The sequence below is a fragment of the Talpa occidentalis genome, unplaced genomic scaffold, assembly GCF_014898055.3.
Source record: "Talpa occidentalis isolate TD23 unplaced genomic scaffold, MPIMG_talOcc4v2.1 talOcc4.13, whole genome shotgun sequence".
NCBI lineage: Eukaryota > Metazoa > Chordata > Mammalia > Eulipotyphla > Talpidae > Talpa > Talpa occidentalis.
Genome location: NW_023601322.1, coordinates 10,913,744 through 10,928,627, shown reverse-complemented (window position 1 = coordinate 10,928,627; position 14,884 = coordinate 10,913,744). Strand labels below are relative to the sequence as shown.

General features: G+C 46.1%; 1 protein-coding gene across 1 annotated transcript; it reads left to right on the top strand.

The window, feature by feature from the left end:
- The first annotated feature begins 6,544 nt into the window (after window positions 1–6,544).
- Window positions 6,545–11,571, top strand: PMAIP1 (phorbol-12-myristate-13-acetate-induced protein 1). Its single transcript, XM_037509700.2, has 2 exons — window positions 6,545–6,674; window positions 10,029–11,571. The coding sequence occupies exons 1-2, from the start codon at window positions 6,617–6,619 to the stop codon at window positions 10,133–10,135; spliced, it is 165 nt and encodes a 54-aa protein (XP_037365597.1). The 5' UTR covers window positions 6,545–6,616; the 3' UTR covers window positions 10,136–11,571.
- The last annotated feature ends 3,313 nt before the right edge of the window (window positions 11,572–14,884 follow it).

Sequence of the window (14,884 nt, the reverse complement as noted above, 5' to 3'; positions counted from 1 at the left end):
TGATTTCACTCTCCTGGTAGCTGGAGACACAAGGCTCTACTATTTCTTAAAAATAAAACCTGATCACTCCGGAAGCTGTGTGGATGACAAATAGGAAGATTTTAAGAAGTGACACTGGGAAATTTTGCAAGAAAGAAAATCACTTAGCTACAGTGCGAAGAACAGAGCAGAGGGGCGGTGCAGAGGGAGGGTGGGAGGCCCCTTGCAGTGACCCAGGTGAGGAGAGGCCTTGGCTTAGGAGGACAGAATTGCAGAGTCCAGGGGTGGTCAGGATGACTTCACCTTGACTGTCTGGGAAGGCGATGGCTTCACACTGATTGGCTGGGAAGACCCTGATAAGGGAGGGGAGAGGGATCCTGGGCCTCCTGCCTCTCCCTCTGGCAGGCAAGGTGCTGGTGTCCAGGCCGCAAAGCTGGACAGTGAGTGCATGTTGCAAGAGCATTGGAGCTCCCTGTCGTTTCTCTCACTTAAACCTTTGATAGCCTTTTTTTTTTTATTGTGGTATAATTGACATATAATATTATTTTGGTTTCAGGTATACAACATAATGATTCACTGTTTGTATACATTGTGAAATCCTCTCCAGTTCAGGCTAGTAAACATCAACACCACACAGAGTTACAAAAACATCTTATTTTTTTTGTGATGAGAACTTTTAAGATTTGTTCTCTTAGCAACATTCAAATACACAAGGCAGCATTGTTATCTGCAGTCACTGTACTGTACATTACATCCTCGGGATGTATCTATTATATAACGGAAGGTGATACTTTTGACCCTCCTCACCCACTTCTCTCATTGCCCAACCCCCATCTCTTACAACAATCAGTCTGTTCTCTCTGTAATTGTTATTATTTGAAGATTTTATTTATTCATTTTTAAAAAGATTTATTTATTTATTTATGCATACAAGAACTGGGGTGTAAGCCAGAGGTGCAGGAGGTGAGAGGCTTCACCAGAGACAGAGTGGGGAGCAGAACAGGCAGACTGACTGAAATACACTGCTGAGGGGAGCAGCAGATGAGACAGGAGAGGTCTGCTGCGCCATGTGGGTCACCTCCCTGGCTGGGGATCAAACTTGTGCTGCAGTGGCTGCGGATCGAGTCATAGTGGTGCTGTAACAGGGTGGTCCCCAGGAAAGGGGGAGGTTCCAGCTCCCTGCCCTGTAACAGTGCGACTTAAGGCCTTGCACCACCAGGGAGGCCCTGATAATAGCTGTTCTAACGGGAGACAGGTGATAGCTCTCTAGCTTTGATCAGCATTTTCCTGATATGAGTGATGTGGGGCATCTTTTCATTACAGCTTGGCCATCTCTAGTTTTTCTTTAGAAAAAAAACCCCTGTTCTGATCATCTGCCCATATTTAATTGGGTTGGTCTTTGTTTTTGCTATTGGGCTTTATGAGTTCTCTATGTATGTTGAATATGAATCTAATGTTGGGTATGTCACTTGCTAGTACATTCTCCCTGTTAGTAGGTGCCATTTCATCTTCTCCATGGCTTTGGTTGCAGGTCAAAGACTCTCCAGAGATGGCCCCCAGACCCTGCAGTCACAGGAGGCAGAGCCAGATGCTCCCACAGGGGCTAGAGAGAGAGCCTGGCCTCCCCAAACCCTGGCTGCACACCTGTAGCCTCCAGAACCTCGAGAATGTACTTCTACAGTTAAAACCACCCAGTTTATGGCACATGTGTTACGGCAGCCCCAGGAAAGGAATACAGGAGAAATGTCGCTCATATTTATATTGAAGAATACCAGTCTTGTTAGAAAAAAAGATGGCCTAGTATAGTTGGGAAATACAGGGATTTTATCAACCAGGCGGAAACACTGCGTATCTTTGCTAACACTTCCATCTGGCATGAGAATCACCGCGATGCTGTCTCTGTCTGGGTCTTACCCTGACTAGTCAAGTCACACTACAGGCAGAATGAGCTTCCTGGGCTCCCCCTCTGTCTTGCCCCCCAAGAATACTTCTCTCCCACTCACTTCTCTCCACTTTCTAACTCTACCTCACACCGCTCCTGTCTCTGCACGGAACATACTTCTTTTCTTTGGCTTCCCTACTTGGTCTACACCTGTGGACGCTTCGGTCTAGTCCACAGAGATGCCCTTATTGGCTGGATGCCCCTCCCGGGCTGTCCCACCTGGCGCAGCACAGATGCATGTGTGCCTGCACCTGCCTGAGAGAACTCACCTGCATCACCCCTGCCTCGCTCCTCAAAATTTTGTCCATAGATCAGAAGCATTAACATCAATAGGGTTTAAGATGCACCTTCTCAAACCCAGCCTGATCTCTGGAATCAGTAGACGGAAGTGGTTCTTAGGCACATGGAATTTTGAGAGCATATGGGGACCTGGTCTCCTTAGGAAGGCACCAAGGGGCAGGGAGCTCCATGTCCCCAGGGCCTAGGGGGGCAAGTCTTGAAATATGCATGTCATCACACTGCACCCAAAGCACCCACAAGCTGACCAGGGCACCCACTGAGTATTCAGGGAACTAGGCTAATTTCATGTCAACAAACATACAGGAAAAAAATCTCCTTTTATTGTAATAAACAGACTTTTATTGTAATAAAGAGCATCTACATTTTCTCACAGGCTTCCTTTAAAATCTCCCCTCATTCATCTCTCAGATCTTCTGGTTTTCCTGTCAAATTCAATTTTCTTCATGAAATAGTGTATGCTGAGCCTCCATGGTGGTGAAAGGGGTAAAGAGGCAACCTATGAAGCTGACCGCAGCCATTGCAGCATGAGTTTGATCCCCGGCCAGGGAGCTACCCACATGGCACAGCAGACCTCTCCTGTCTCCTGCTGCTTCCCCTCAGCAGTGTATTTCAGTCACTCTGCATGTTCTGTTCCCTGCTCTGTCTGGGGTGAATCTTCTCACCCCTCACACCTCTGGCCTGTACCCTAGTTCTTGTATGCATAAATAAATAATTCTTTAAAAAAATACATGAAAGCTATTCTATTACAAATCAAGTAATAGAATTTGTCTTTCTATTTGCTGATTTGTCTTTAAAGTTATTTATTTATTTTAAAGATTTTTATTTTTTTATACAAGCACTGGGTATAGTCAGAAGCGTGGGAGGGTGAGAGAATTCACCAGAGCCAGAGCGGGGAGCAGAGCAGGCAGAAGGACCGAAGTACACTGCTGAGGGGAGCAGCGGGCGGCAGGAGAGGTCTGCGCGCCATGCGGGACCCTCCTCTGGTGGCCGGGAGCAGCTGGGGATCGAACCGGTGCTGCAGAGGCCGCGGGCAGCTTCGCAACCCAGCGCTCAACCGCTGCGCCACCGGGGAGGCCCTTTAAAGTTATTTTTTAAACACTCTTAAATGACAATATGGGCATGGCCATATTATTATTATTTTTTAAAGATTCATTTTATTTATGCATACAACGGGTTTTTGACAGTGTGCATGACTTAGGGAAGAGGTTCACACCACACCCACCACCAAAGCCCCATAATCCTTTACCCCAGGCCATGGCCCTCCTCCCCCCTCTGCCCCACCTATCTCTTGCCTCTTCCTCTAGTAACCTCAAGTCTGCAGTCATGTTTCTGGCTTTGTTTTGGTTTAGTGTTGTAAGTTCCTTTGTTTTGTTTCTCTATATTCTCCGTATGGGTGAAATCATCTAGTATTTGTCTTCTCCCTTCTGGTTTATTCCACTTAGCATCATGTTCCTTCCATGTCACAGTGGCAAGAGTTCATGTTTTTTTTTTTTTTTAAAGATTTATTTATTTATGCACACAAGTACAGGCCAGAGATGCAGGGTGGTGAGAGGATTCACCAGAGACAGAGCAGGGAACAGAACAGGCAGACTGACCGAAATACACTGCTGAGGGGAGCAGTGGGCGAGACAGGAGAGGTCTGCTGCACCATGTGGGTAGCTCCCAGGCTGGCCAGGGATTGAACTCCTGCTGCAGAGGCTGCGGATTGCTTCCTAGTGCTGTGCTTAACTCCTTGTGCTGCCTCATCTTTTTTTTTTTTTAAGTAACTGAGCAGTTTTCCATCCTGTGTTGTAGCGTGTCTCTTTAAACCACTCCTCCGTCGTTGGGCACACAGTTGCTTCCATAACCTGGTTCTGCATTGTCCATTTTGAACTTCGTTCATGAACACGGTCATTTTGTAATAGTCTCAAAAATTGTCCTCCCTACTCATTTCTTTTCTTTCTTTTAACAGAGAGCAGGGATTCTAATGCTTTTTGTTCAATCCTAACTTTGTCAGCCCTCAAGGTCAAAACCTCCCCTTAAGTGTATATTTCTTGCAAGTCCAACATTAAACGATCCTTCACTTTTCCAGAGAGGCATACATTCAAGGGGGCTTTTTCACACTTTCTATTTCTCTATATAAAATGTTAGATCTAAAAGAGTTTATAGATCATCTTGAATCCAAACTTTTTTAAAAAAAGTTCCCTGTAAACAGCTGGTTTTGACCCACCTTTGAGACCCACCTGCCCCCAAGTTACTCCTCCCTTTTCCTTCCAGCAACTTGAATTTGCAATTCCCTAAAATGCACGACTTGCCCAAGGTTTGTATGTAGCCGCTTCAAGTGAACAACAACCTTTTGTGATGATAATATTAGAGGACAGGATTGACACACCCTTTGTAGGTAAACAAGGGTATAATTTGCTTTTCTTTTGTAGAATGTACTCGCTGCATTTCAGGGGTCAAGATTTGAACAGAAGTTTACTAATTTATCCAGGCGGGAAGTTAGTGGTGTTCCTTAAGCACTGAGTCAAATTGAGCCTTGAAAGGGTCCCAGAAGTTTGGGGACCCCAGATTTTAAGATATCAGATTTGGAGGCAGCATCTCCACTAAGCTTCCTGGGCTGCGTGATTATAGCTCCTGAATTTGAACCACCTCGATCTGTGTCTACCGTATTCAAAACTGAGTTGTTTAGTGGCGACTATTTTTGTTGTAATGATCCACTTGTCCGTACTTCTGGAGGACCGAGCTATAAATAACAGCAGGAGTGTGTTGATTGAACGATTTAAGGTAAATAAACAAGCTGAAAAGCCTATTGTGGCCAGATAATGTAAAGAGAAAAGCAAACAGCCAGTAAAGTGGCGGCGGGGATGGGGTGGGGGGCGGAACCGGACGGGACTTCGGCCCAAGGACCCTGTGAGGGGAGCAGAGGCTACACCCCCTTCCTGGCTTGTGCTGCAGTTGTGAGCTCTGCACTTCTGGGAACCGCATCCCAGCTGGCTGGCACTTCTGATTTGCCAAAAGATGCCACAAATCCAGGTTTTTAATGCAATCTCGCAGACGTTTTGCAGAATCAAAACAAGTATTTCTAGGCGTCAGGCAGCATTAAACAACTACTTTGCAGCTCTGCATGAAACACCAGATAATAAGGGAGCCCTCATTTTCTAAGAAACTGTGTCTTCTGGGAAGTTTGCAGCAGGGAAAAACTTAAGCTGCCGGTGGGCCTGCCCGGGGTCAGATCCTGGCATTTCTCTCTGACTGGGCGAGTTTGCACAACTCGCTTAAACTCTGCGAACCTCAGGTTTCCCATGTGTAAAGGGGCCCCGATGCGAATGCCACTTTCGACCGGGCTTTCTGAGCAGGGAATGAGAACATTTTTGCTTAGCCTAAAGCGACCGCCGCTACTTCGTTCCTTTTGAAATGACTCAAGGTTCAGCCAAACATCGTGCAAATGATTCCATATTCCCGGGTAATTTATTCTCCCCTCCAAAAAGCATTTGAAGAATTTCTACACGGTTACCTACTTTTTTTTTTTTTTTTTAAACTAGGATCCAGGGAGAGCAATAATAGGCTCGCTCTGCTTTAAAAATCAGTCTTGACCGGGTACGTCTCCCTCCTCGCATCCACAAACCACACACACCACCCTCCACCTCCAAACAGGGTTTGCTCGCTCGCTCGCTCACGCCTTCAAGCTGCAGGACCTGCCTAAGGGTTTCGATCTGGTGCTTTTCTGGCCTCGTCTCTGGCATCATCGCTACAGTTTATTAAAGTCACCCTCATTTAACCTACACTCCATCAGCTGGAAAACTTTCCTTTTCCGAACTCTTTTGGGGATTGCTTCGCAAGTCTCCATTTGCGCAAGAAGCTAAGGGCCAAGCCCCTGGCTTCTCCCCATGCCCAACTGGGCCGCTAGGAAAGCCTCTCTCTCGGGGCGACCTCCAGCCCCCGCCACAAACTGCCGCTGGCTGGACCTCGGGGGGCTGCAGACTCTCAGTGCCCCCCTGCGCCCCCGCCCCTGCTTGCTAAGGGAGTCATTTGGGGGCTGCGCGGGGTCGGGCCGGCCGCGCGCCCTGCGCCCCCCGCCGCGGGCCGGCGCCGCCGCGGGCCGGAGCTGGTCCAGACAGGGCGCCGAGGCGCGGGGTTCCCTGCGGCCCCGCGCGCGCTCGCGGCCCGGGGCGGGGACAGGGGTGGGCCCGGAGTCAGGTTTCGCTACGTCACCGGGAAGTCCCTTAAGATCCGCGCGCGGGCCGCGTCCGCGCCAGAACCTCGCAGGTCCCGTTGCGCTCTCGGTCCTCTCCGCTCGCCTCCTCCGGCCCGGCCGCCCCGTCGCCTCCCGCGTCCTGCCCGCCCGAGGGGCTCGGTGGGGGACTGCGTGCCCCCGGGGTTCTGCGGTCGCGCTCCCGCCCGCTGCTCGCGGAGATGCCCGGGAAGAGGGCGCGTAAGAGCGCGCAGCCCAGCCCCGCCCGGGCTCCGGCAGGTAGGGAGCGGCGGGCCGGCGGGGAGCCCGGCCGGGGGCTCGGGCGGGGCTGGGGCAGATCGCGCGCCTGCAGGGCTCTTAAGCTCTGCGCCCCTGTGAGCGATTTGGGGGCGCCCCCAGAAAGTTCTTCAGGGGGGTTCTGCGCGATAGTGGAGACGCCCAAGAAAAGAGCCGAACTGGGGAGGGAGATGTCGGTGCGTTCCCGCGCGGGCAGAAAGCCTCGCCCCGAGCCCGCTGTCCTGCATCCTTCCTCGCCCTGCCTCGGGGCCACGGGAGGAAAGTGCAGGCGAGGCCGCAGCCGCGAGGAGAAAGTCCTGGTCGCGGCAGGTGGACGGGGCGGCCCTGGAGCCGCCTGGCCGCTCACGCCTCCCTACAGGGCTCCCATGGCGGCTCCTGGACCTTTGCGCGCGCGGCTCTGGCTGTGCCTCTCCAGGCGCAGCGCGCGCAGCGGTGGTAACGCGGCTTCTCTGGCCGCTCCCGCGCGCGTGGGTGATGCAGGGGGGTGGGAATCTAGCAAGTCTAGCCAGTCTTGCATTTGTGTCGAGGGTATTTTTTTTAACATTTTAATAATCGCTAGAGAGTGGAGAGGAGATGAAAAATAGTGGTTTCTCCCCCTCTCCCCAGCCTTGCCTCTCGCCACCCACCCCTCCGTGTAGCTCTGTTAGGGGGAAATGATGTCCTGAGCTAATTCCATACAGGCTTTGTGGACCCCACACCCCTCCGCGCGCGGGTGAGGACCCACAGTCAGGCACCCCGTTTTTATCGGGGCTGCCCTATAACAGCTCCGGCAAATCAACTTTCAGCCCTGCCCCACCCCCCTTATAAATCTTAGCAAACGACGCAGCCAGTGTGGGTCACAAAACGATTACATCAGACAGTTATAGGGCCCCTTTAAATTTAGTTTCATTTTGTGGGGCTCTTGGGGCGTGCAAGGGAAGTGGTTCTGCGCACAGTGGTCTTGACCCGAGCGGCGCTAAGCTGCTCTTGCTTGGGAGAGAAAAAGGCGCGTCCACCTTTTGTAGGTCCAAGGATTTGAGCGTGTTTCTGAGGAAGGCCTTACCCGGGGCAGCCTTCCCCGAGCCTACTTACTTACCAATAACGGGGCAGTAGGAGGGTCCCTCAGCTTGTTAAAAAATGGGGACAAGTGACATAATACATGGGGTCCGTTTTAGGGGAAAGCATACCGATTTAATAGGTGTTGGGAAATGATTGCCACAGTAAGTTATCCTCCATCACCTCACACAGTTACACGGTTTTTCCAAAGCATTTGTAGAGGGGTGATGGTAACAGATTAAGGAAACAAGTTAGGAGCGCACTTAAAACCCCTTTTCTGGTAAAAATGATAATAGTTCCACCTAGAGTTCAGGTCTTCCAGAATTGGAGGCTGAAAAATGATGGCTTTTCAGGATAGTATAGATAGTAAACATATCCTCACCTAAAGAAACAGCTCGTTGTTATCTCAAAATGTTTGATTCCGTAATCTATAAAAAATGGCATCTTAATGAGATTTATTGGGTCTCATGTTAGGTATTCTGAAAATTTCACCCACTTCTTTTAAAGAGAAATTGGTTGAAATGTATATTACTATACATTTGCAATTTATTTTGAATCCAAATAGGGTCTTGAAGGATTTGCTCACAAAATAAACCAGGTTTTAATTTGTGGTCATCGTAATTTTTAATATTTATAGTCATGATCTTGAATTGGACTAAAAAGACCCTGAATTGCTTTTTGAAATATCCAAGAAAATTGAAATATGCTCAATATAGATGTGATGTTAATTTCATTTATTTAAAAGTTTACCTGAAAATTAGATAAGCATTATGTTTCTTAAATAACCATTCAGTTAATTACAATATCAGTTCTCAACAGTAGTAAGTATGGGAATTAAAACATTTTCACTCATCTCCATAAAGGTAGTGAATTGGTACACACTGGGCTTGTGGGAAGAATGTATAGTTCTGGGCCCCACTGGTGGGGCTCTCTTGGCCACATGGCTCAGCAGACCTCTCCCAGTTCTTGTATACATAAATAAATAAAATAAATCTGTATGAATTTTTAAAAATATTTATTTTATATATAAAATAAATACACCCCTCTTGGGTGTAGCCCAGAGGTGCGGGATGAGGGTGAGAGAATTCACCAGAGCCAGAGCAGGGAGCAGAACAGGTGGATCCGACTGAAATACACTGAGGGGAACAGCGGGTGAGACTAGAGAGGTCTGCCACGTGGGTCAGCTCCCTGCCTGGGGATCAAACTGATGCTGCAGCCACTGCAGATAGCTTCTTCGCGCTGAGACTTTGACCTCTTGCACCACCAGGGAACCCCAATAAAATAAATCTTAAAAAAATAAATAAATGTATACTTCTAAATTATTTCAGACAATGCACACTTTTGGAATTAGATTTTATGGCTCTTATGAGAAAAATTCAGTTTTCTTAAATGAGGAAGAAAATAACGTCTGTTGAGGAGGGCATATTCTTACCGCTATCTAAAAAGTAAATCTTGGGCCTCCCCGGTGGCGCAGCGGTTGAGCACTGGGCTGCGAAGCTGCCCACAGCCTGTGGAGCGCTGGTTGGATCCCTGGCCTGAGAGGGTCCCACAGGGCGCGCAGACCTCTCCAGCCGCCCGCTGCTCCCCTCAGCAGTGTCCTTCGGTCCTTCTGCCTGCTCTGCTCCCCGCTCTGGCTCTGGTGAATTCTCTCACCCTCCCGCGCTTCTGACTGTGCCCAGTGCTTGTATGAATAAATCTAAAAAAATAAAAAATAAATCTTACTTGAAAACACTACAAAAGAACAAGAATGACTTCAGTTTCCCCCAACATTAGATGAAAGGGAAAAGGAGGGCATTTTCCTAATGCCGGCTCACTAACTAGTTCTTTGGAATGTTTGACACATTAACTGACCATATCCAGGATGCTTTTTTTTTTTTTTTTAAGAGGCATGTATTATTTATTTATTTATTTGTTTGTGTGTTTTGTTTATACAAGCACTGGGTACAGTCAGAAGCGCGGGAGGGTGAGAGAATTCACCAGAGCCAGAGCAGGGAGCAGAGCAGGCAGAAGGACCGAAGTACACTGCTGAGGGGAGCAGCGGGCAGCAGGAGAGGTCTGCCCACCATGTGGGACCCTTGCGGTGGCCGGGGATCAAACCAGTGCTGCAGAGGCTGCGGGCAGCTTCGCAACCCAGCGCTCGGAGGCCCTATCCAGGATGCTTTTTAGGGAAACCGGTGTCTCATAAGGTTTAAGTTGAGAGAAAGGCTTCACCAGGTCAATACTCAACTTCATCCCTGGGGTGGACATACTTGCTGGTTTATAATTTGTCCACATAATTTGGTGTTTTGCTTCCCTTTTCAGAGCCTGAGGTGGAATGTGCCTTGCAAATCAGGAGAATCGGAGACAAACTGAATTTTCGGCAGAAGATTCTGAACCTCATTTCCAAATTCTTCCACTCAGGAACCTGACTGTCAGAAGCTTGTGAATGAGGAGTCTCCTTTAAAATGGAAGATTCCTCAGTAGGCTCTGATTTTATCAATTAGTGGAGAGAAGTCCTTGTAATGGAGAAAAAAGTGAAGGAGTACTCACTTGCTTCGGGGTGCCCTTGGAAAGGAAGATGGAATATATAAAACTGAATTTCTGTTGCAGAGTTCCCAGAAGTCATTCTTTGGATGTGAGGACATTAAACATCTACTTGATTTGTTTATTTTAAAGCAAGCATGGAAGAGCTTTAAAAATAGCGAATTAATTAATGATACATGTTGTTTTTGCATAGAGAATCGTTCTAATATTTTTGCTGAAGGTTGCTGCTCAACCTAAGCAGTGTAAGGGGAGTTGACATGTATAATCTTTGGTTTATATATTACCTTGTTAAAAGTAAAATTTTCGTTCTGAGAACACTGAATAGCATAGTGAATGTTGGTTTTATAGGTCACTACAACATAAGATAACTTGATAGTTTGTTTCTTTTGACTTAAAATTTATTGCAACTGTTCAGATGACCTACCACATTATTGTGTTCCTGTGGGTCATAACTGGAAAGTGTGTGCTTTGAAAAAATTTGATAGAAGTATAGGAATATTATTTGCTATTCTTGCAGGCAGAATGTGAAAAGATAAAGTGCGTTGGGATTTTGCATAGCCAGAAATAATGAAAAAAGAGAATTAGACCTTTCACTGCTGTAATTAAAACTTAGCAAAACAAATGATGCTATTATAAATTACTGTGTAAAGTAATTTGCTCAGAAAAGGTGTATGTAAAGTCTCTAAAATGTTATTTCTCAGTCAAGTCTCTGTATCCTAGTAAGGTGAGATTTTTTTTTTTAGAGGATTAAGCATGTTTTCATAGTTGAGATACTGTTTTTAAAAAGGGAACAGATCGATCAGCACATGAACCCCATTTATACACATGAAGTTTTCTCTCTGATTAGGATTGGTATTATATGAAGATTACAGGAAAGGGTTCATGAATGTCATTATTATTATTAAAAGGCCCAGGCTATTAGCAAAACCCCCAGACATGTAAAAAAGAAAAAAAAAATCATGATTGACTTTGAACAGGGATAATCTTATTTATTTTATCTATTTATGATGATAACTTTTTTTTTTCAGTTGAAAATACGTTAGTTTAAGTTGCAGTTTTGGGTTATGAGACCAGCCTTTGTTTTGTAACTACTTGAACTTTTACAGTGAGAATGTTTTAATATAGGCTATAGTCACTTTAGAAAAAAATTACCTCGGCCTCTGCTTTTCTTCAGTATTACTTCAGGTTGGTTTATTTAGTTGCAAAGACTTTTGTCTGCCTGAAGGCAGGTATTTTGCCATGTGGATATTTATGGTATGTAACTGTATTTATATATATACTTATCAAACTTGATACTGTAGCTTTAAATGATTAAAAATGACCACCAATCTTCTGTGTTTTTCAAATGTGTGTTTTTTGTAAAACCGAATTTTTGAGCTGATTTCCATCAGCAGGCCCCTTATGACACTACATTCTCCATTCCAGTGCAAGAGGAGACAACATGGGCATTTGGTATGATTTCTGCTGTCAAGAGACAGTTTAATCAGGAGAGCAGAGTGAAAAATAGGAAGTAAATGCCAGGCATCTAGGTCTTGAGAGATGCTGAGTGCCTTATTGTTAATATCCTCCAGAGATCTAGCTGAAGTAGGCTACAGAGATTCATAATTAATTAATGCTATTGGGACCCTCTGTCTCTGGCTATCATGTGTGCCTCCCACCCAGTTCCTTTTAGGTGACCACATGCTTCTCCCTTCCTGTGTCACCAGCTCTGAGCTGCTAGCTAGTATTGCTTCATCTGAAGCTAGTCATGTGCAGTGGGTGTAACTTAAGTGATCTTCCGGTTTCAGTGTGGGAACAAAAAGATACCCCTAGTCTATAGCTTTGATCTGGGAGTTACATCTTCAACCCAGCCCCTCCCTCAAAAGTCGGGCTGAAATCCTGGAATGTGAATTGCCTCCTATGGCTCCAGGGAGGCAGAGCTACAGGAGGCAGACTGGTAGGAAGCTGGGGATCAAGGGCAATCACAGACCAAGATCACCGGCTCCCCTGGGGAAGGATTTTGTATTGCGGAAGCAGGAAGGGGAGACTGACTTCATAAAGGGGTGCCATCGATCTGCATGATTCAATTTGAAGGTCAGTGGAGGAGTAACTCCTGTTCCTAAAAACATTTGCATAGCCAGGATTGAACCCAGGGTGGATGTTAATTAGTTTTGTTAGCAGTCCTCTTGATGCTCTTTTTTAAGGAGTAACACAGGAAGGCTTAGATGCAATGCACAGTCTTCAGGTATGACAATTATTTTCTGAGAGCTACAATATTAAAAGAGTTCCAAAGATGGCCACATAATTGTTTCTATTGACTGATTAAAAAGCTACTAGGACTTAAAAAACACTTGGACATTTGTATTTAAAAGAAAACCTCGCCTATATATTTGAAAAGTCATGTCTATCTTTCTAACCAATGCATTTCTGAATAAGATCATTGTTCTTTACAGACCTTGTGTACTATGATTTGGGTTTTTAAATCCCTTGCAGTAACTCTGCACCCCACCTTCATTCCCATGCCTACATCACTCAGGCAGGAACAGCTTAAACTGGGAAAACACTGGCAAACTCCAAACCTTCCTGGGAGATAATGAGCCACCAGGAAGATAGGTGACACCTTGCAGAGCATGATAACTGCAAGTGATTAGGTGCAAAGAACACCCACGGAATCCTGAAGCTGAACTTGCAGGCAAAACCATTAAATGAGCCCTGTGACCTTGGCCAATGTGCCTGTCTGAGCCAGAACTATCCTCTGAGATCAAGGAACCAGATCATCTTTAAGGTTACTTGACACAAGGGGTTAAGTCGCAGCACTATGAAGCTATCTGCAGCCACAGCATCACATCACAAGTTCTATTCTCCCCCTCCCAGGGAGGTGACCTATATGGCGCAGCAGACCTCTCCTGACTCCCCCACTGCTCCCCTCAGCAGTGGATTTCAGTCAGTTTGCCTGTTTTGCTTCCCAATCTGTCTCTGGTGAATCCTCTTGCCCCCTGGAACTTCTAGCCTGTACCCCAGTTCTTGTATGCAAAAATAAATATTTCTAAAAAAAAAAAAAGTAAAGGAGAGGATGAGAGAATGAAATGTCAAAAAAAAGCAGCTTTTAAAAAAAAGCTTACTTGGAGTTTAAAACAGAAGAATGGGCTGGCAAGGGGGATCTGAAGGCCTTATGACACCCCTTCCCCCAGCCCCAAGTCCTGCAGGACCCCTCCTGATCTCATCATTTCAAACAAAAGGGGAGAGAAAGATTTTGGAAAAGAAGTAGGGAAGTGGACGGGAAAGCCATGTTAAAAAAAATCTTTTCCAGATTCTTCTCCCAAACATTTATTCTAAGTCCTGGAAGAGGCTGAAACCTCTTAGTCTTGTCATTTCTTGTAGATGAGCATTCACTGTGCCTTCTGCCTTTCCACACGGCTGTGTCACTGCAGGGCTGCTGAGACGCTGCTGAAAACAGATGGGGTCACCTGACTGAACACACCCTACCGTGTAATCACTCGAGTATTCTCAAGCAATAGGTCATAGTTCAAGAACAAAACCTTTGCCAAGACAATCCTGTCTCGAACTTTCGTTTCTCTTTTAACAGAAATTAGTTTAACACATTCAGAGTGAAATAGTCACACTCACCCACTGTCTTCTTTTTCAAACTGGCTACTTTGTAAAAACCAGAGAAATGAGAAAATTGATGAAAGTGATAGACGGTGGTTTAGGGTTCTTTTACTTAATGCATCTGGGTCCTCTTTGTGATTACAGTTTCCACAGTGCATAGCTTCCAGGCTTAGGTTTGGATTAAAAATATAATGCAGGACCTCCCCGGTGGCACAAGGGGTTAAGACACAGCCTGCGAAGCTGTCCACAGCCTCTGCAGCATCAGTCTATCACCGGCCAGGGAGCTACCCACATGGCACAGCAGACCTCTCCTGACTTGCCCGCTGCTCCCCTCAGCAGTGTATTTCTAACTGCTCTGCTCCCCACTCTGTCTCTGGTGAATTCTCTCACCCCCCTCATCTCTGGCCTGTACCCCTGCTCTTGTATGTATAAATAAATAAATCTTTAAAAAAATGAAAATATAATATGCAAATAACCCTTTGCTTTTGTGTTTAGAAAAAGACTAATTTTGTCTTGATTTCTCACTAATGATCTCTGCTGACTTACAGATTTGCCCATTTCAGTTTTCCTCGGTTCTTTTCGAAACCACAAAGTTCTCCCCACAACTGCTGTCATTGCCAGGAACTATGGCCTTTTTGCCACTTCTGCAGGATCCTGCATACATTGCTTAATCTCTGTTATCTTATAAAAGGATGTAAAACATCCCCCTTTCAAAACATCTGGAGAATTAAATGAGGTGAGAATGTGCCTGGCGTCAGCTCAGTAATGTCAGTTACTTTTGTCTTTAAGCCGGAGGGTCAGATATTAGCTTCCTTACAAGGCTCTGGAAGATCTTGCCCAATTAAAATTGTTAGCCTAGAGTGAAGGAAGGTAGGGCAGTACGGGGCTGAAAAGGAAATGGCAGTTTTTCCCTTGATGAGGCCATCTGTTTTTCATTTGTAACCTCCCAGTGATAACAAAACATTTCTTTCACCCTGGACATAACATGTTTCATGAATACTGCTTAATTGCCCGAAGCCCCTTGCGTGTATTTGAAATAAAAATCC

Coding starts and splice junctions, on each gene's coding strand:
- PMAIP1 (XM_037509700.2), top strand. CDS start 6,617: ATGCCCGGGAAGAGGGCGCGTAAGAGCGCGCAGCCCAGCCCCGCCCGG. Junction 6,675..10,028: donor CCCCGCCCGGGCTCCGGCAG/GTAGGGAGCGGC, acceptor TTCCCTTTTCAG/AGCCTGAGGTGGAATGTGCC.